At 60.3% G+C, this 20,684-nt stretch overlaps 1 protein-coding gene across 5 annotated transcripts; it reads right to left on the reverse strand.

Annotated features, from left to right (window-relative positions):
- Nucleotides 1-14: 14 nt before the first annotated feature.
- On the reverse strand, nt 15-19,380 carry CARS2 (cysteinyl-tRNA synthetase 2, mitochondrial). Of its 5 annotated transcripts, none has more exons than XM_065902403.1 (15): nt 19,140-19,377; nt 18,752-18,802; nt 15,368-15,485; nt 9,939-10,010; nt 9,738-9,843; nt 8,370-8,453; nt 7,334-7,463; nt 6,876-7,009; nt 4,396-4,463; nt 3,771-3,837; nt 3,265-3,403; nt 2,508-2,631; nt 2,050-2,148; nt 1,277-1,483; nt 15-334 (listed from the first exon to the last, which is right to left on the reverse strand). In XM_065902403.1, the coding sequence occupies exons 1-15, from the start codon at nt 19,337-19,339 to the stop codon at nt 161-163; spliced, it is 1,773 nt and encodes a 590-aa protein (XP_065758475.1). In that variant the 5' UTR covers nt 19,340-19,377; the 3' UTR covers nt 15-160. The 5 variants fall into 5 exon arrangements, with proteins under 5 accessions (XP_065758475.1, XP_065758478.1, XP_065758479.1 ...); XM_065902404.1 differs by lacking the exon at nt 15-334 and adding an exon at nt 961-1,144; XM_065902405.1 differs by lacking the exon at nt 15-334 and adding an exon at nt 961-1,149 and having other exon boundaries at nt 19,140-19,373.
- Nucleotides 19,381-20,684: the final 1,304 nt, after the last annotated feature.

Consider the following 20,684-nt stretch of genomic DNA (forward strand, 5'->3'; position numbering starts at 1 on the left):
GTGCCTGTCACACTGCTGAAGTGAAGTGATCAGCCTGGAATACAGCAGCTTCTCTCCGTGGAAGACGTAAGGCAGCAGTCACAGGAACCACGGCATCTGAGTCCCTCTGCTTGACGGGGCAGCTGGGCGATGCTCCTGGCTCCTCTGCAGACCCGGGTGTTCACCAGCTCCAGGCAGGACACCCCCAGGAGAGCAGCACCCGGGGCAGGTCAGGCTGGGCTGTCAGCCAGTCCCCCCAGGACTGAGCACCTGTCTCCATCAGGGGCCGGCCGCCTGCCCTCGGGGGCTTTCCACTGCTCCTCAGGGTCCCTCCTCTGTAGAACGAGGGCCCCGCCTGTCGGGGCAGCACGGTCGGTGAAGTTGTTAACGTGAGTGCCAGCCCGTCCTGCTGCGCGGGGCGGAGCCGGGGACCGGCTCTGGACGGCCCAGGGGCCTGGCTAAGCGCTGGGGCGGCAGGCGGGCCCCGTTTCCTGCTGTGCCCTGCACAGCGGGGGCTCCCCGCATGCGAGAGCGGGGAGACCGGGCGAGGCCGCCAGCTAGCTTGGTCCCTGCTCACCCTGCCGGCTCCCACCGCGCCACCCAGACACCCTCACACAGCCCTGCCCTGGGGCATCTGCTCACACTGGTACCCCAAGAACCCAGCGTTGAGGGAGCGCGGTGCATCGGAGCTGGAAGCCTGCTGGGGTTTCCTCTGCTGCGTTTTCTCTGGGAAACGTGTTACTTCGTTACCAGACACAGCAGATGGAAACCCACAGGCCCAGGCCGACTCTGCCTGTCAGGCAGGGTCCAGGTGACCCGGGGCAGGGGTCCCGCCCGCCCCCCCCCTCCCCTCCCTAGGATGTCTCCCAGGAGCCCGTGTGGGGCTTCCGTCCTGTCTCCTGGCTGAGAGCTCGCCAAAGTGCGTCTGTGCCGTCCGTGCTGAAAGGAAACCCTTCTCAACACCTACTCACACCAAGGGTGCCGTGGGCTTGGTTTATTTTAAGGGAAAACAGTCACAACAGCAACTTTCACATGAAGCTTTACTGTGACTTAAAGGGCACAGAACCCTGTCAGGAGACCACAGCCTCGCTTCCCCCGTCCTCAGCTCCTGGGTGTGGGGTCTTCTGTCCTCGGATCCAGCAGCTCCCACGTGGATGAGCCGCTCCTGTCCTAAGGAGGCAGGCGGCCCCAGGTGGGTGGACAGGCAGGTGTCGGGGCTCAGGGGCAGGCCCTAGCCAGGGGCGGGTGTGCTCCCGGGAGAGACAGCGGCTGAGCCCCGGCCCCGCGGAGCGCTCACCTTGATGCTAATGCCGTGGACCGCCAGGTCCCTGCGCAGCTCGTCACACGCCTCCAGCAGGGGCCGCCGCTCCCGGAGCCGCTGCCGCCGCGCCTCCCCAGCGGCCTCCCCGGAGGCCAGAGCGAACTGCCGGACCTTCAGCCGGAAGCGGACCAGCTCCTCCACCAGGCTGTGCAGGGCGGCCGGGCTGCCCGCCCCTGGAACGCCCTGAGGAATGCGGGGGTGAGCAGGGGCGTCCAGGTGCGAGCGGGGCGAGTGGCGTGTGCGGGGGTGTGAGGCGCGTGCGCAGGCGTGAGAGGGTGTGAACCGGCATCCAGGGGCTGGGGCGCATCCTCTGGCCCCGCCCCGATCTCCCCGCAGGGTGGGCTCTGGGAGGTGCCAGCGTCAAGCTGTCACGACGCGAAGGCCCAGGCAGGCTCAGACGGGGGGACCAGAGGCCGGGGCTGGGCCTCCGCCGTCCCGGGGACCCTGGCGGGCAGGGCCGGCAGTGCCCCCCGCAGCTGCTGTGTCCACCGGGGGCCCCTAGAGGACACCAGGGCCCGCAGCACCCCGCAGCCGCTGGTCTGCTCAGAGCCTCGTCAGTGCGGCTGGCGCCTGCCAGCTCTCACTGCGCACATGCGCCTTTCAAGGACCGTGATACGTCTTAAACATTAAGAAGTCTGGCCTTATAAGTACGCATTAAAATCAGCATTTATGAAGGGAGCGAGCGTCTGTTACATGCTGGCACGTAGCTGAAGTCCCGAAACAGGACTGAAAAGAGAAGGCAATCATACCTGTCGCTCGGCCAGAGAAATGCCCACCGTCTCAAAGAACTGCTCCACGGAGGCCACGATGGCTCCCAGCACGGCGGGGCTCCGGGGACCGCGGGGCTCCTGTGACGGCCACCGGGGAGGGCGCTCAGAGGCCAGAGCGCAGCCCCGCAGGCCAGCCCGGGCGGGCGGGGGACGCAGCCGCCAGGGAGGCTGGGCGTGTGCGCCAGCCCCCCGGGTGTCACGGGGTCAGGAGCCTCTGCGCGGAGCCTGGCCCGGGGCGGGTGGGCCGGGGGCTAGTTGGGGTCCCACCGCGATCCCCTCGCCTAGCTCACATCGCTGTGACCCACTCAGACCCCGCGGAGCCCGCCAGGCGACGGCAGGCCCCAGGCTCCTGTCCACAGGCCCCTGTGCCCGCCTTGGGAGGTGGCTGCTCGTGGGCAGCCCTGGGGGCCCTGCCGGGAGCGCGTCCCGGGAGTTACCTCGGCGGCCGCCTTCAGCTGCTTGTTGCCGTGGTGGACGAGGTCCATGACGGCGTCCACCGCCCGCACCGTGTCGAAGTCGTCCGCCAAGGCCGCCCGCACGGCCCCCTTGGTGCGGCCCAGCCTGGGGGAGGAGAACGCTGCGCTGTCGTCTGCCCCACCCACCCCTCCCCGCACTGTCAGGACCCCGGCCGGCACCGGCCCTCAGGGCGCTGCCTCCTCCCTGCCGTCCGCCACCCCAGACCCCCCGCTTCCCGGGCACAGGGCAGGCCTGGCAGACCCCCCGAGCGACCCTGACGGAGAGACACCTCCGCTGCGCGTGCTCCTGCACCTGGAGCTGTGTTACCTAGCGAAGCCGGGCCTCCGCGGACGGACACACGGACCCCCGGCCCACCCGCCGGCCCGCCCACCCACACCCTCGCCCGGGCGGCGGGCCGATGGTTCCCGACCTCGCGGGCCCGGCGCTTGGCTCTGTGCTGCGCTCCGCCACGGGGGCCAGCAGACGGCTCCCCATCTTCTCCCGACGTCCTTCCTGCCCGGCCCCGGAGAAGTCCCGGCTCGCCACTCTCCACGGTCCCCGGGAGGGCGACGCCAAGCCCCCAGACCCAGCAGCATCAGCCTCCGGTGGCCCGAGGCCCCCATCATCTCCCCAACTTCGCACCGTCCCTGGTGTCAGCCGCAACCCCCCTCCCCGAGGTCGGCCCGCTCCCCACCCGCCCCCACGCGCTCACTCCTCGGGGCCCTGCTGTGCACCCACCTCTCCCACAGCACGTCCTCCTGGACGGGGCCACCGGCCAGCTGCCCCCTCACGTAGGCCCGCGCGTCCTCCGCGAAGGCAGCCGCGGCCCGCAGCAGGCGCCTGGCCTCCAGCAGCGCACCCTCGCTGTAGTCCACGGCTGCGGTGGGGGCGGGAGAGGGGGTCACAGGTCCAGCCTCGCCCGGGGGCCGCAAGGGGCCGCCCCCTGACCCTGGACACCGGGGGGCGGCTGGGGGCGGCCCTGCTGAGGCTGCTGGTCAGGCCCTGGGCCCGCTCAGCTCTGCCCGGCTCAGGACGCGGCAGGGGCGGCGGGAAGACCCCCAGGCCGCGCGAGGCAGGGGGCTCAGGCCTGAGTGCAGACCCGTGGCTGCCCACCGAGCGCTGGAGCTACTTCCCGGGCGTCTGTCCTCAGACTTCCCAGCCTCAGGGCGAGGGCTGCACGCCAGCAGGGGCCGTCTCCCCGGGTCTCAGGGTCCCCAGGCACTCAGGCCACGCGGCCGGCTCACCTGACCTGTAGCTGCTCCGCAGGCAGAAGAGCCGGAAGACGTCCGGAGAGGCTGAGCGGAGGAAGTCCTGGGGGGGGCACACGGGTGAGACCAGCCACTGACTCCCCGGATGGACGGATGTTTCTCTGCACCGCCTTCCCCCACCCCCCTGTGGCCGCACCCGCCCCGCGCTGTGCCTGCTCATCTGGCCGGAGGGCAGGCGGCCTGGCTCACCCCGGGGAGGGCAGGCGTGGCTGCCCGTATTTCAGTGTGGTCAGCGCCTGTCTGAATCCTGCAGACTGCACTCTACTCAGAAACACTGAGCCCTGGGAACGGCCCCCAGGCCTCCCCAGGCCACCCCCGGTATCCACGCGAAGACCCGTCTGACCCGGTTATCTCAGCGTCCACATCGGCTCCTGACGCTCCTTCCCGGAGTGTGAAATGGCCCCCCAGACCAGCCAAGGAGGCCCACCCAGGGGACATGCAGTCTGCACGTGATTTAACGCAGTCCCGGGCCCTGAGTGCAGCGGAGACTACAGCGACCGCGTCAGAAAGGGTATGGGACCCGGGGACCCGGGGACGGGCCTCCTGCTCAGGGCAGCCTCCACGACGCGTCAGGAACGCGGGGACCCGAGAGGCACGCTACCTTAATGGTGATGTAGTTCTTCAGCGACTTGGACATCTTCTCTCCTCCGCCCTTCACGTGCAGGTGCCCTGAAACGAGAGCGTAGTCGCTCGGTCCTCACCAGGTGGGAAGGAGGAGCCGTTCCCGGAGCCCAGCCTCCAAGGACCCCGCCCCGCTCACTGCCCCTTGTCGGCGCCGACATAGGACCCCCCCAACCCGCTGGCCAGGCATCACAGCGCGAGGACCGCCCTCCCCTCCCACGACCCAGCCCCCGGGGGGACGCCCTCTGCGTCCCCGAGCGCTTTCCCGCGGCAGCTGTTTCACCGACGTGTCCCCGCCCTGGCACCGCCTCACACACACACCGTCCTGTGTGTGTGAAAGACAGGAACCCAAACCCCTCAGGATGCCTCCATCCGAGCCAGGACCTCCTCCAGGGCCGCCTGGGCACCAGGCTCACTTCCCAGGAAACTGCTTTCCCAGCAGAAGGTTCGTCCACCTTTCCTGACATGACTTCACTCAGGGCGCCCAAGGCCAACTTTCCTGAGAACGCCTTACAGTGCAGCTTCCAGAAAAACACGTAACCCTGAGTGTGTAAACCCAGGAGCACGCCGCTTACACCCAGGGCAACGGAAGTTTCACAAAACCGACGACGTCTGGAGAACGAAACTCATCCGACTGCTGAGCTCCACTTCCACCTCCCTGTGTGTGCGAAGCCACTCAGTCGTGTCCGCCTCTCTGCGACCCCAAGGAGCGTAGCCCACCGGCTCCTCTGTCCCTGGGATCCTCCAGGAAGAATCCTGGAGTGGGCCGCCATGCCCTGCTCCCCGGAATCTAACTGGCCCAGGGATCCAGCCCCTTCTCTCACGTCTCCTGCGTTGGCAGGCAGGTTCCTTAGCACTGCACCACCTGGGACGCCCAGGAAAACAGATCGCTTCTCCAGGTGTCAGGACACACCACTCTTCCTCCATGACAGGGCAGAAGGGGGACAAAGAAGGATCCAACACGCTAACAGACTGCTTCTTAGCAGAACACAGAACGAGCCTGCCCACATCTAAACAGCGGGACCCACGCGTGTGCACACGGACCTCCCTGAGCGCTGGTCCTGCTGACGGTGCTGCCTGCGCCCAGACCCAGGAGGCAGGCCCCGCCCCGTCACGAGCAGCTCCAGCGGTTAACACAGGGTCACCCAACCCCGGCCCAGGGACGGGATCCTGCATCACCAGCCCTGTGACTCCTCCCCACACGAGCTGCCCTGGAGGAACGGCCCGTCAGGCGCTGGGCCGGCAGGAGGGAGTGATTCCGGCCACTGTCGAGCTCCGAGCGGCACAGGAAGTGGACGCCAGACCCCAGCTCCGGCGCCGGGGACAGCAACCCGGCTGGTCACTCAGCCGACCTCGGGGCAGCACGGAGGCTGGGGTCACGCGGACGGCGAGGGGGTCCAGGCGGGGCAGACGCTGGGGCGGCTCCGGAGCAGGGCGGGGGATGTGAACTTGGGGTGAAGGAGACGCAGTAGTGAGTGCACCCCGTCACCCCACCACGGACTGGAAGCAGCTTCCGCATGTGCTGAAGCCGAGCTGCTCGCTGGGAAAACCCGGCTCCCTCCACCCAGGGGCTCAGAGAGAAGGCCTGCGTCTCCCGACCTGACACGCACCAAAGCCCTCCATCCCCTGCCCTCGGACAGCGCCAGGCCCGTCCCAGAGCGGCGGTGACAGCAGCGCTTGGTGGCCCCGCGACCTCCGTCAGAACGTGGACACGTTAACGCCCCGCGCTTCACGGGGGCTCCAGAGCCGCCTGGCCCGGGACGCCGCTGTGCCACAGCTCGGGGTGCGCCTCTGAGAGCGGACGGCTGGTGTTAATCGCGAGGTGCTTGAATAGTGAGACGGACAGAGGCTGACAGACACGCGGGACGCTGTCACAGCTCAAGGGCGGCGCAGTCACGATCACTACGGCGGCAGGCTGAGACCCCTCGTCACAGCTTCACGGAAAGCTTGTTTTCCAAATTCTCCTCAGCTCACACTTCAGTTCCAAAAGGCATACTCGGCATTCCAATCCAAGGAAGTTCACGTCCAGCTGACCCCAAGTCAGACAACTGAAGGGACGGCTGTCTCTCGTCCTACTAGCTGATCTCTTCTTCAGTCGCTCAGTCATGTCTGACTCTTTGCGACCCCACGGACCGCAGCACGCCAGGCCTCCCTGTCCATCACTAACTCCCGGAGTTTACGCAAACTCGTGTCCATCCAGTCGGTGATGCCATCCAGCCGTCTCATCCTCTGTCGTCCCCTTCTCCCACCTTCAGTGTTTCCCAGCGTCAGGGTCTTTTCCAGTGAGTCGGCTCTTCGCATCATGTGGCCCAAGTACTGGGGCTTCAGCATCAGTCCTTCCGGGAGTGTTCAGGGCTGTTTCCCTGAGGACGGACCGGGCTGCCTGGCTGCGCAGGCGCACCAGCGGAGCTCTCTCGCAGAGCTGCGGGCGGAAGTGGGCGGGCGGGAGCCGGCACTCACCGGAATGCAGGAAGTAGTTGCCCCACTGCGGGCACTGGTGGAAGGCCTCGCACTGGGCGATCTCGTTCTCGTGGTGCGGGAACGCCAGGTCCACGCCGCCCGAGTGGATGTCCAGCCGGCTTCCGAACACCAGGCTGCAAGGCACGGGCAGGGCAGGGGGTGAACCGCGTCCGGCCACTCGGTCTCCACGGCCTCCCGCGGTCACGCCCGCCAGCCCTCTGCACGCGCTGACGGGGCCGGCTCCAAGTGCGCGATAACTCGGCAGACACAGACAGAAACTGAAATTCCGTTTTCACGTCATAAAAACCCCTAGTTCACGGCTTTTTCTCCTCGTAAAGAGCCTTCACGTTCTTTGCTCTGCATTCAGGATGTGGTTTTAAAAACGACGAAGCATCTGCACGCTCCGCGGAGCGAGCCGGGCACCAGCCAGCGCCCGGGTCAGCACAGCTGAGGCTTACCTGGCGATGGTGGAGCACTCGACGTGCCAGCCGGGCCGCCCGCCGCCCCACGGGGAGCCCCAGGACGGCTCCTGCGGCTTCGCCGCCTTCCACAGCGCGAAGTCGCTGGCGTGCCGCTTGTCGGAGTCCACTGCCAACGACAAGCGGTCCGTGAGCGGAGGGAACCCAGACCAGCGTCCCAGCGGCCACGGGGCAGGCGGACGCACGCCCCAGAGCCGCTGCTCGGGGAGGCAGCCGCACGCCTCCCGGCAGGTCTCCGCTTTCCCCGTGCAGGCCGCGGCCCGACCCCGACCACAGCACTCCAGAAGCACGCGGGCCCCCGGCCAAGGAAATTTTTTTTTTTTAAGTCTTATTTTTTTCAAAAAGGTGTTGCTGATGCTGGCGTGGGTACTGGACGTTCCCTCCCCGCTTCCCTAAGGCCGGGCCATGCCTCGCAGGCACGGACGGTCAGGGACCAGCAGGAGGAGCGCCTGGAGCAGAGATGACAAGGACCGCTCGGGAGGCCACACGCAGCCAGAGACGGGACTGGCGGGACGCGGCCGCAGGGGGGTTACGCCTAAAAACACACGTGCTCTGTCTGGGGTTTCTGCTCACTTGCGTTTAGTTCTGGACACAGTATCCTTTCAAAGTGTCTTTAATATACTTAGTATATTCTATACACTCAGTATTCTTCCCCATAAAAACGATCTGACCTGAGGAACACTGGAACAGAAGAGGGTATAGGGGCAGACTCAAACACGCGGGAACCTGACACAGAGGGGAGCCCACGAGGGCGTCTACGCAGGACAGAACACCTCGGGGGTTTAACGCACGAGCAGCAGGATGGACACGGGCGTTAAGACGGGACACACAGCCGAGCGCGTGCGTGGAGCTGACGGGAGGAACGAGACCTCCACGGGAGCGCTCTCTGTTCCAAAACCCCTAAACTTAAACCTCAGCCATGACCGACGTCTGGCGGTGTGACCGTGTCTGAGGAGCAGGCGTCCTCAGCCCCGCCCCGCTCCCCGGACGCCCCACAGGAGGCGGGGGGACCCACCTGGCTCTCCCTCCGGCCCGGGCGCCACGCCGACCAGCTTGCCGTACCTGTCACCTCGTGACTGCAGGTCGAAGTAGACGTTGCCTGTTTCGTGAAGGGAACGGTGAGGCCCACTTCTCAACCGTCAGCACCACGTAGGCGTGCGTCACAGCTCGCGGTGTTAGAACTTAAACACAGCACGCCGCCGCCAGCCCCAGCCGCCCCCCTGCATGTCTAAACCGCGCCCGACGAGGCTGTACTGCGACCCTGTACTCGGGGGGCACGCGCTCGCCCGAGCCACGGCCGTCCAGCGGTGGGGGTGGAAACACAAACGGAAGGTCGCCGGGTTCACTGGCGGCCTGCATTCAGCTCTGGCCCCCATGTCACACACCCATCAACTGAGACGCTTCCTAGTCCACACACCCCAACAACACCCTGCCGCTCAGACCGCAGGCAGCTCCTCACACACGCATCCCCGTGGGGCGCCTTCCGGAGCTGCACGTGCGCTCCCGGGGCCCTGCGGAGCCAGGGCGGCCCCCGCCCCTCCAACCCACAGGGCGGCGGCGGGGAAGGATCCGTGTTCAGGAGGGCTGCCGCCACGGCCACTGGACTGCACTCCTGGATGGCCGGTGCACACCGCGGTCCGCGCAGGGCCACGGTCGGCTGAGACTTCACCCGGACAAACCTGCGACTTCTCACCCGCACCTTCCTAGCTCCGACCGGGTCTAACCCTCATCTGCACAGCCCTTCTCGGCCTTGAAGACGGGGGCCTCACCTTCCTGTCTGCACCGCCCTCCTCGGGGGCTCACCTTCCTGTCTGCACCGCCCTCCTCGGGGGCCGCGGCCTGGAGAACGGGGGCCCACCTTCCTGTCTGCACTGCCCTCTTCAGGGGCGCGACCTGGAGGACGGGGGCCCACCTTCCTGTGTGCACCGCCCTCCTCGGGGGCTCACCTTCCTGTCTGCACTGCCCTCCTCGGGGGCCGCGGCCTGGAGGACAGGGGCCCACCTTCCTGTCTGCACCGCCCTCCTCAGGGGTTCACCTTCCTGTCTGCACTGCCCTCCTCAGGGGTTCACCTTCCTGTCTGCACCGCCCTCCTCAGGGGTTCACCTTCCTGTCTGCACCGCCCTCCTCGGGGGCCCACCTTCCTGTCTGCACCGCCCTCCTCAGGGGTTCACCTTCCTGTCTGCACCGCCCTCCTCGGGGGCTCACCTTCCTGTCTGCACCGCCCTCCTCGGGGGCCCACCTTCCTGTCTGCACCGCCCTCCTCAGGGGTTCACCTTCCTGTCTGCACCGCCCTCCTCGGGGGCCGCGGCCTGGAGGACGGGGGCCCACCTTCCCGTCTGCACTGCCCTCCTCGGGGGCTGCGGCCTGAGGGACGGGGACTCACCGTTCGCTGTGCAGTAAGCGTGCCCGTTAGCGATGATCCTCTCGATGAAGGCAACGATCTGAGGCACGTGCTCAGTCACCCGTAGGTAGGCGGTGGGCGGGAGAACCTGCGGGAGGGCGCAGACCTGAGGTCTCCCCGGCCCCTCGTGGACGGAGGCCCCCAAACCAGCTGCATCACTTGGGCTTCTCGCCAGCCACCTACCTTCAGGGCCACCATGTCCTGTTTGAAGTCTTCTTCGTAAAGACGGGCCAGGGATGCGGGCGACACGCTCATCTGCAAGAGAACAAGGCGGGGTCCGTCTGCGGGGGTCAGGATGGAGCCACGCAGGACGGCCGCCCCCACGGGCACGCAGCATGGCCTTCGCGCGGCCCCGCTCACAAGGGCCGTGGGCCTGCTCTCTGCTTAGACTGAAAGCAGAATAAACAATGCCATGACCTCCATTAACTCAAACCAAAACCCCTGAAAATGACAATCGTCCTGGATACTGCAGCCCGGGGATGTTTACTGAAGAGATGAGGCTGGTGAACAGAGTGTCTTCTTCACGGCGGTCATGGGCAAGACAACTCTTAGCTCTCTTTGCAACATGGAGACAGTCCCACCAAATCCCCACTAGGCCCTGGGGTCCTGTGCACTCGGTTAGACTCCGGGGACGGAAGACACCAGGTGGGGTCACCAGGCCCGCTGGCTCCTCCCAAGCGGCCCCTGGTAGCGGAGCGGGCCCCGAAGCAGTCAGCCAGCATCTGTCAGGAGCAAAGGCCAAGCAAACCTCAGACCCAAAAACCCAGCGTCACTATGCCGCTTTGGAAGTTCCCAACGTTACGCGATTCTGGACCCAAAGAGCAGCAGATGGCCTGATGAGTTTGCCTGGTTTTCATTTTCTGAGCAGTAATCCTCTCCTGGGGGCAGGAGGGAAGTGTGCCCCACCCCGCCCAGAAAGCAAACACCTTCTGTTGTCTGTGCCTCCTCCGAAGCCCCGCACGGCCTGCACCTGGCGACCTCGGCTGAAGGCACGTGGTGTGCAGGCCCCGTGCACGCAGCGCGCCGAGCCATGTTGCACTCGAGTACACACTCACGCACACACGGGGCACTGCCCTGAGCCACAGGCCCACGTGTGACACACAGGTGCGCTCACGCACACACGGGGCAGACCACGTGTGACGCCCTGCTCGAGGACATGCATGCACACCCTTGGTGGCCGCTGCCAGCGCCTCCAGAGGAGCGTGAAACAGCACCTCGCTCAGGCGCTGCTGAGGGCCGGCGAGACCACGGTCATGAAGGTGCTGAATGTAAACGGCGCCTCTCACTGCATCTCTAACCTGAGTCTCTCCTGTCCTGAGGGAGCGTGAACATCTCCAGTGTTTAGGGACCATCTGCATTAAACCGTCTGAAGTTAACCATGGCTCTACCAAGCTGGAGGTCCTTAAGTGAAGGCGCTCAGTCACGTCCGACTCTTAGCGACCCCGTGGACTGCAGCCCAGCAGGCTCCTCCGTCCATGGGATTTTCCAGGCAAGAGTACTGGAGTGGGGTGCCATTGCCTTCTCCGAGGTCCTTAAAGTCTTGTCTTACTGATATGTAGGTAGTATTTTCAAAGAACAGAAATAAACCTTTTATCCTCCATATGAATCTCAACTGTTTCCAGACGTCTTTCAACTTTACGGTTATTTTATGGCACACGGAAAATTTCACTTTCGTATTTAGCAATCTTTTACATTTGTCAACCTTTTCTGGGCTTGAAAACAAACTTAGCAAAGCCTTCTGAACACGAGGCTATAAAAAAAGTGCCCCGAGGTTTGCTCTAGTAACCCGTGCTTCCATGTCTTTCTGTGAAATCTCTGATCAGCTTCAAATCTGGTTGTGGCCATATATCCGACTTTGGTTTATTTTTTCCCCCAGACAGTCACCCAACTGTCGACTTCTTACTGAGCAGTTCCTCTGTTCCCTGTTGATGTGAAATGCCATCTTTACCAAAAACAAATTTCCACAATTTGCTGTGTCTGTCTCTGGACATTCTGGTGTGTTCCACTGCCTGTCTCTTCTGTAACTGTGAACTGGTGTTTCATCTCCGAGGTCTCCAGACACAGAAAGCAGGCGGAGGGCAGCGGGGGGGTGCAGAGGGGGCTGGGGGGGCGGTCAGCCTCGCCACAGGGAGCACAGGTGTGGAGGGCGTGTCAGGCTGGACCCTGCGTGCACGCCACACAGCTCCCCCGGGGTGGTCCTGCATCTACAGAGCCGAGCAAAAGGGGAACCGGTAAAGAAAAACAAACAACTTCCTGCAGCCCCGTAACTGCTGGCGCTCGGCAGGGCGCCGCCTCCTCCGGCCTCTCCTTTTACGGACTTGTTCTGCTCGCCCTGGGAGCCCCAGACGCAGGCGGTCCGGCTCTGGTGACAGACACCGGGTCCTTTGCAGGAGCCTCAGGGCCCCTGTGCTCACACGCGGCTCCTCCCGCCCCTCCCGCCCCTCGCTGGGACCCTGGGGACGGCCACAGGCGACAGTGGGCTAGAAGAGGACACGAGCTGCCGCTGGCGCGGGGGACAGGGAGTCAGACCCCCACACTGTCCCCCTGAGAGGGGCTCACCCTGCTCTCTCCACAGCACCACCTGCAGGAGGCAGTGCTGGCACAGCACGGGCCGGGCCTGTGACTCCAGACCCGCCCGGGGGCAGGAGGCTCTTCGGAGGCCCTCGGACGGTAAGGAGAGCCAACCAGTCCCTCCTAAAGGAAATCAACCCTGAACATTCCCTGAAGGACTGATGCTGAAGGTCCAACACTATGGCCACCTGATGCGAAGAGCCGACTCACTGGAAAAGTCCCTGATGCTGGGAAAGATTGAAGGCGGGAGGAGAAGTGGACGACGGAGGATGAGACGGCTGGATGGCATCACCGACTCAACGGACATGGGTTTGAGCTAGCTCCGGGAGACGGTGAAGGACAGGGAAGCCTGGTGCACTGCAGTCCATGGGGTCTCAAAGAGTCGGACACGACTGAGCGACTGAACAACAACAGATGCCTGGGCTGAGCGCCACCCCAGGCAGGCAGGGGACCTTGGACGCGTGTCCAACCTTCCTCCCGGAGAGAGCATGCAGGCCAGGGTTCCGAGGCACAGACACTAACTCTGCTTCAATCACTGAGACATTTACCATCATTTTTCTTAACACAAAATGTAACCCTGTGAATGTACCTTGTTTCTTTTCATTCCTCCCCCAGAAATCCTCCTGCAGGTTTTATTCCTGACAAAGAATAAAACTGTGCCAAAAGTTAAAGTCAAGAAAGTGATGCAGAGAAGAGAAATATAATTTACACTATTTTAAGAGCACATACTGAAGCAGATGGCATGAAGGATACGGCCATCATCAAAAAACACCTTGCCTCTGGTAAAAAGAACAGCCTTTTTGTCGGACACTGAGAAACCAATAGGTGTTTTCATAACTTATGTGCTTCAGATCCTGGTTTCTCATGCTGAACTAAGATTCTATCTTCAGAACAAAACAGACCATGTGATGCCAGGTTAGCATCCTGCTGTGTGACAAGTATGGACGCGCTCAGCTGTCAAAAACTACAACACTCTCTACACTTAACATTTTTAAACCAATTCTGCCAACCTCTTTCCATCCCCATGGGCCTCCACCAGCTGCGCCTCATGACAGGTGGACAGCCCACCTCCGATCTAAAGACTCACAGGGGACCCCGACTCAGCCAGCACGGGGACACCTCTGCAGCCTCAGGTCCCGCCAAGCGGACGACCCGGGCGCCTCCTCCTCACCCAGCCTGGCGCCCTCTCTGCCGGGCATCACCCCCCACCACCAACACCCGTCCACCTGCCGCGTCAGGGGCCCCCACCTCTCCCTGCCCTTCCCGGCCAGCCAGGCCTGGCCCCAGCCCGCATCGTGCTCGGCAGCGCGGGGCCGACCTTCCCGTCGGGGCCCGGGGTCCTGCTCAGCCCCTCCTGGACCCCCGGAACCTCCAGAGGGACTGGCAGGCCTGCCCCTGCCCCCGCCTGTCCTGATCGTGGACGAGAGGCCACTGCTTCCTGCATCGGACTCGCTCAAAGGCTCCCTGGACCCCAGAGCCTCCGCCCCAGCGAGTGTGTGAGCACACCCTCAGCTCTGACGGCCCTGAGCGGCCCCAGGGAGACAGCGCGGGGCCCTGGGCGGGTGGCGGGAGGTGGGCAGCCGGGGCAGCCCACTCGCTTCCCGCCATCACCTCCCACGACCCCTCAGCTTCCCACTCACGGCGCCGGCGGCCACGCCAGCATCTTGCGCTGGCTTACATGGTGGCCAGGGCGGACCCCGGACCCAGAGGGAGAGAGGCACAGGTCAGGCATCCGGAGGCCGGAGAGAACAACGCGGAGAGTCAGCACCGGGAGACCAGGGGGACCGCCGAGTACCCCCGACACGCTCCCCCGAACGCTGCATGAAGGCAGTCACTAGGAAACAGGGAGACGGGCGTCGGAGAAAAGAAATCTGAGAGAAAGTGACAGAACAAGGGAGGAATGCAAGAGTCCAAATATCAGGACAGTAAGTTCAGGTACGTCCCTGCCTTTTAAAATGTTGAAGAGTACTTAAGAACAGGAAAAAACACTCAGTAAGTGGGAAAAGCAGATTACAAAGCAATGTAACAAACTGGTTTTCCAAAAAAACTCTACATATGCATTCAGACATTTTTAAAGCTACAGGACATAAAAGCACTCAGCATAAGCTTTTCTGTAAATTAGATAATTTAACAAATTTTTATTTATCTTTAGAGGTAAGTGTTATATATGTGCATGCACGCTCATCACTTCAGTCGCGTCTGACTCTTTGAAACCCTATGGACTGCAGCCCACCAGGTGCCTCTGTCCACGGAATTCTCCAGGCATGCCCTGCTCCAGAGGATCTTCCCGACCCAGGGACTGAACTGGCTTCTCTTATGTCTCCTGCATTGGCAAGCAAGATCTTTACTAGTGCCGTCTGGGAAGCCCCAACTGTTACATATAGTCATACATAAATTGTTACACAGGGTTGCTAATGATGAAACACCCAGGAGGTGAACCTTTGAAAGCAGACTTTTAAAAGTATAGCTATAGGGAACTCCTCGGTCAGCAGCGGACAAGATCCCACGCTCTCACAGCTGAGGGCGCAGGCTTAAGCCTGGTCGGAAAACCCCACAAGCCTGTGGGGCGGCCAAAAAATTAATGAAATAAAAAATTCTTAAAAAAAAATTAAAATGTAACAAAATACTTTACTTAATTCCTATGCCAGAAATTCCCCCCAGTCCTCTAAATGCCACATGAGATATAAGAGGAGTGTCGTGTTTATATAACAAGTGAGAAAATCAAACCTCACGGGAGCTAAATTCCCAAGCCGGCCTCTGACTTCCCCCTGTAACAGGGAGGGAGGTTTGTCCTGCAGGCTGACGGGGCAGGGAGGGTCTGGATTCAGCCCAGGAGGTGTCCTTGGGATGAGAGGATTCGGTGAAGGCTAAGTCCACCGAATTTCTCTCACCAGGGTGAGGAGACCTCGCTGAACAGCCTCGGGGGTCACGTGTGGATAGCAGGCGTGAAAAGTCTCGGGAGGCGCAAACAACTGTCAGGTGGGGGTCGCCCACTCCCCGGTCAAAGCGCCGCGCCACGTGACCGCATGACCCACGCTCACCTCGTTGGCACGTCTGATTATCTTATCATCCACGTCCGTGATTCCCATCACCATGACGACGTTGCACCCAAACACCCTGGTGAGGATCCTCCGAATTATATCAAATCTGACATAGGAGCTGCAAGGAGAAACATTACGGCGTCTTTAATCCTGAAAGTCACTACTGTGACCTTCAAAAGCGGGTGCTACCTTTACCGTGAGGCCGCATGACTGTGTCATCAAGGACGTTCAAGGGCAGCTGGAAAAGGAAAAGCCTTTCACCACTCCTCTCGGGTCCACACGAGAAAACTAAGGCGCTGCCTCAATTTCAGGACCCAACACGAGCACTTTTAACTTTAGAGCTGTTGTTTGAGTGAGTTTACATCTGTTCCACTGTAGAAAGATTCACTCATGATGCAAAGTCAGGGGGTGGTCAAGATGCTGGGTGCTTTTACTGCCCATGTTCACGTTCTAGGATAACTAACGTTCACCGTGATGAGAGACAGAAGCAAATAGTAAGTCAAGACAGAGATGATCCCATCAAAACTGGAAAGGTCACTCCCAGGAAGTGTGCACACAGTTGTGGAAAACGGGAACTCCAGCTCACGGGCAGACTGCATGGGGGAAACTCAGACTTGAGAAAGAAAGGGTTTAAAATCTCAAGAAACTAGATTCCCCATAAAAGCAACCTTAACTCTCCAGGTCAGCCAATCTCATGCTCATCTCTGTTATACACATGGCCTCTCTAAACTTGGGTTCATAAAGTCATTTTCCCTTGAAAACAAAGCTCTTCTTCACTGTATCCCTTGTACTCCCCAAACCCACCCACCACAGACACAGCTGATGCCAAATCCTAACGAGGGCCAAGCCATCTCTGAAACTCCTTCCCAAGGAACTAAGAGGTTAAACATCCCTTCGAAGCCTCAGACTGCGGATTCACAAACTAGACACAAGTCTCCTCTCTCACAGGGTTGCTGTACATTATCTCACTGCCGATGCAGCAGAAATTTCAACTAATTCTGATAAGAAATATCATCCCAGTGCCCCTCATTGTCAAGTCAGGAAAACACTACAAGAAATGAGATTTTAAGAGACAAAGTTAACAACTTAAAACAGAGTGAAAGAAAAAGTTGAATCACACGTGTGGCTGGAAGGAGCTGGGGGGCCCGATACCCGAAGGTGGCTGCTCCCTGGCCTCACCCGCCCTGCGGGCACCTTGGGAGCCCAGGAGTAGGTTCGCTCACCAGGCTAAGGCTGCTCCACACACAGGAACCTGGACTCTGCAGCTGGCCTGGCTCAGCACTTTCCACCCAGGACCCTTCCCCGGTGACACTTGGGAGGTAACAGCATCACCAGCTGGCGTGGTGAGAGAACTGCACTGGCTGGGGTTTGCGGGGCATTCAGAACAGTGCTGGGCACAGAGTGTTGTCCAGTGAAGCGTCTGTCTCTTTAAAGCAGAAGCAGGTGGGGAGGAAGGCGTGGAGGCAAAAATCTGGAGAGTGAGCAGGGACAGACTCACAGACGAAGCGGTCTCGGGCTTCGGGCTTTTGAACTCAAGAGCGCTGGACTGTGCCTGACCATCCCAGCCGCTGAGACCACAGCCTCTTCTGACGTCTTAGGCTTCTGCCTCACAAGGGACACCCCCGCTTGATGACCCTTCCTGAGTGGTGCGCCCAGAGCGGTCACCCTGGCCAGGGAGTCGGACAGGCGGCTTCCGGGATGTTGGGAACGCTCTCTCAGTCTGGGGCCCGGGGCATCGGCTGGGCCGCACACAGTGGGTTGGCACGCTTTTCCGCATCAGTAAGGACAAGCACAGATTGCAACTCAAAGGCCCGATGCTCAGCGAAAAATAAGGGCGAGACTGCCTCACTCCCCCTTCCTTTCAGAATTTCTTCCTCGGTTCTTTCAAAATGTATCTAAATGTTTTCAATGGCTAAGTAAGCCTTATTCAGTCTCACAACTCATGAAGGTTTCAAGGACCCAGAAGCCTTCTCTTCCAAACAAAGTTACCAAGAAGGTCAGAACAGGAGGGGCCTCACCCCTGCAACTCCAGGCTGTAGACCTGCCTGAACCAGAGAGCTGGGCCCACCCAGCTCACACGAAACCTCGCCAGTTCCTGCTATTTCTGTGCTCCTTTCGGCAGGGGCCGGCATACTTCATACTGGTTTCATTCTCCTTCAATAACAAAAATGTTTTCTTTCTCTTTGGCCTTTGTGGAGAGCTTTTCCAGGGTAGGACAAACAGTAACCTCTATTGTTTCCAGTATTTCCCCAACATATTTAATACTTCAAAACAGAGAACAAAATATGCTCTTTATAACTAATAGTACTTTGGCCACCTGAAGCAAAGAGCTGACTCACTGGAAAAGACCCTGATGCTGAGAAAAATGGAGCAGGGAGGAGGACTGGGCGACAGAGGATGAGATGGGTGGATGGCATCACCGACTTGTTGTACGTGAGTTTGAGCAAGCTCTGGGAGACGGTGAAGGACAGAGAAGTCTGGTGTGCTGCAGTCCATGGGGTCACAAAAAGTTGGACACGACTGAGCAACAACAAATTAATAGTTAGCCCAAAGTGAAGAGGGAAAAAAAATGACTACTAATCTATTTGTTATAATACACGCTAAAAAGTTCATACCTTGCTAGGTGATGCATAATTTCTAAAATATATACTGAATCAAGGTAACTTTTAATCTAGATCTGAAAGATAAATTTAAGAGATGCACAAGAGAACAGACAAAATATTAGGAAAAGCAGCAATTTGGACAAACCTCGGAGACAGAGTTACAAGACAGAGAGCTAGAGAGTGTGTGGAGGTCAGACGTCTCAGGCTCCAGGTCACCTGCCATGATTCCTGAGGTGTGCCCTCCCACAAGTTACCTATCCCGGAGAACAGGTGAGCCTTCGCCAGCCTTCCCACAACAGGGACTGGGCTAAGCAGCAGTTTGTGGGGTTTATTTCATTAAATTGTCAAGATTCAAAAGAAGAATATTATCATCTGTATCTGAAAGATGAAGAAACCAGGACTCAGTAACAAAGTGACTTGTTCAAAGTTGGGACGTAAATGGCGGGGGGAGGACGCAGAAACGCTTGACCAGCTGACTCAAGGGCCCTCTGAATGGCCTCGTCTCACTAAACACAAGAAACATCAGATTGCAAAACAGTCCTTTCCCCTGCTCTCCCTGCATCCCTGAGTCTCCTCACCTGAAATTCGACCAAGTGCTTAGCACTGCTACGGGGACCAAGTGAGGATGTAATATGTATGCTTCCCACAATGCCTGGAATACACTAACTACCGAGGATTCTTACGTTGTCACTTGAGGGATAGGAAAAAAAAAACTTGCAAAAGGCTTTCTTTCCAAAATAAACGGTCCCCTAAAGTGAAAATTCAGCGTCAGGACACTCACCAAGCATGACCCAGGTGTGCGTGATCGTAGACAGTTGGTCCACAGCTATACCTGGGGACAGGGGTAAGACCAACCATGTGAAACAAACTTACAAGAAAGGACGCCACGTTCTCAGTCATAATCAGCATACAATCATGTCTTTTTGTAGAAAAAAGAAAAGTAACGCCTTGGGAGTTGCGTACCCGGGGCTGTATGGCCCTCGGATCACTAAATTCAGCGCCAAATCGGTGAAACGCTGCGACTACCCCAGGGTCTTCACAGGTGCCGCCGGAGTACTTCATCGCTCATTAAACGCCCGCCCCCGCCACGCAGGGCACCCGCCTCCGGAAAGGCTGGGTGCAGCCCTCCCGCCCCGCCGCACCGCGCTCCCCGAGTCCCGGCGGGCTACCAGGAGGCGGCGTCCGCGCGGCTCACAATCAACGGGTCCTTCCTCCGGGTGAGGCTGTTGTACACCTTGACGCCCGTGTCGTATCCCGCGGGCTGCAGCCAGCCCTGCCCGCGCGCCCCCGAAGCCGAGCGGCCCGGCTGCGGGCCCCGAGCGGCCCGGAGCAGCCAAGCGCCCACGCGGGCCCGGCGCGTCCCCAGCATGGCCCGCGCGCGCCGGCCACGCCCACCCCAGGATAGGGGGCGCCCGGCCACGCCCACCGGAAGGCCCGGCGCGGCCCCGCCTACCCGGAAGAGGCGGTCCCGAGCCGCCGGGGCGTGGAGGGCGGGGCCGCGCCTCGGAGTGGGGGAGGGGAGCGGCAGGCGTCGGTGGCGGCCCCGCCCCGGGGCGGCGGGCAGAGTTCCGCCCTTCTCGTCCCGGGCGGCGCCGGACTGAGCTGACCCGGTGCAACCCCGGGCTGGGCCCGCAGGAGCCAGTGCCCGGGGCGGGCGGCCGCTGACGGCTCCGCGCCTGCTCCGGAGGCACGTCTGCACCCCAACACGGCACACCCTGTCTCCGGATGAAAGAGCAAAGCTAAGACACCACCCATTCATCGAGTACGCGTAGTATGAAATGACTGCCTGGGGTTCACTTTAAGGTTGTAAGTTCTGTCATCTGGTCTCTTGAGAACAAAAGCATTCTGAATTGCGGTTTCAACGAGACTGTTTAAAGGTGGCTTCTCTTGAAGTTAACTTTCAAATTATCTCGACAAACGTGTCCTTATTGAATGATATCTTCCAAAACAGCGTCTCAAAAAAAGAAAGAAACCCCCCTTGCTTTTGCAGTCCTCAAAACAGCACGTTAAGTTCCTCAGTTCTTTCTGGGGTTTGTTCTGGTCGTTCTATAGCAAGGCAAGTGCTCCAGTAGAGACAAACAAGTACCTTCCAACAGCACTTAAACTTTCCCCAAGACCTCTGGAGTCCAGCTCGGCAATTCCTTGGGAACTGTGTCTGAAGGCGTGACGGCTGAAGTGTTAGAGCCTGTCATTCACAATTAGGAGACCTCCCATCAGCCAAGCCCTCTCCCCCACCACTCAGAGCCCTACCTCCGCTTTAACGCCCTCCCCCCTGCCTGCACGCTCGCCTTGTTGCTCTTTTGTAATTCTCCTTTCTAGGACAAGATGTGTGTTTCTCTCCCTGATTATTTTTGGGTTTTTTCTTTTTTCAAACTTTAAACTTTTTATTTTGCATAGGGGTATAGCCGATTAACAATGTAATGGTAGTTTGAGGGGAACAGCGAAGGGACTCAGCCATACATGCACAGGTATCCATCCTCTCCCAACCGCTCCCCCCCAATCCAGGCTGTCACAACACTGAGAATTCCATGTGCTATACAATAGGTCCTTGTTGGTTATCCATTTTGATTATAGCAGTGTACTCCTTGAGTACTTCATATTGTAAATTATTTTCTACTCTGTTGTTCTTTAGTTGCTCAGTCCTGTCCAACTCTTTTGAGACCCCACAGACTGTAGCCCAGCAGGCTTCTCTGTCCGTGGGATTCTCTAGGCAA

This window comes from Muntiacus reevesi, chromosome 11 (genome assembly GCF_963930625.1).
Source record: "Muntiacus reevesi chromosome 11, mMunRee1.1, whole genome shotgun sequence".
In the NCBI taxonomy this organism is placed as follows: domain Eukaryota; kingdom Metazoa; phylum Chordata; class Mammalia; order Artiodactyla; family Cervidae; genus Muntiacus; species Muntiacus reevesi.

Coding starts and splice junctions, on each gene's coding strand:
- CARS2 (XM_065902403.1), bottom strand. CDS start 19,339: ATGCTGGGGACGCGCCGGGCCCGCGTGGGCGCTTGGCTGCTCCGGGCC. Junction 15,486..18,751: donor GCACACCTGGGTCATGCTTG/GTGAGTGTCCTG, acceptor TTCTCCTTGCAG/CTCCTATGTCAGATTTGATA. Junction 9,844..9,938: donor AGGACATGGTGGCCCTGAAG/GTAGGTGGCTGG, acceptor GCCCTCCCGCAG/GTTCTCCCGCCCACCGCCTA.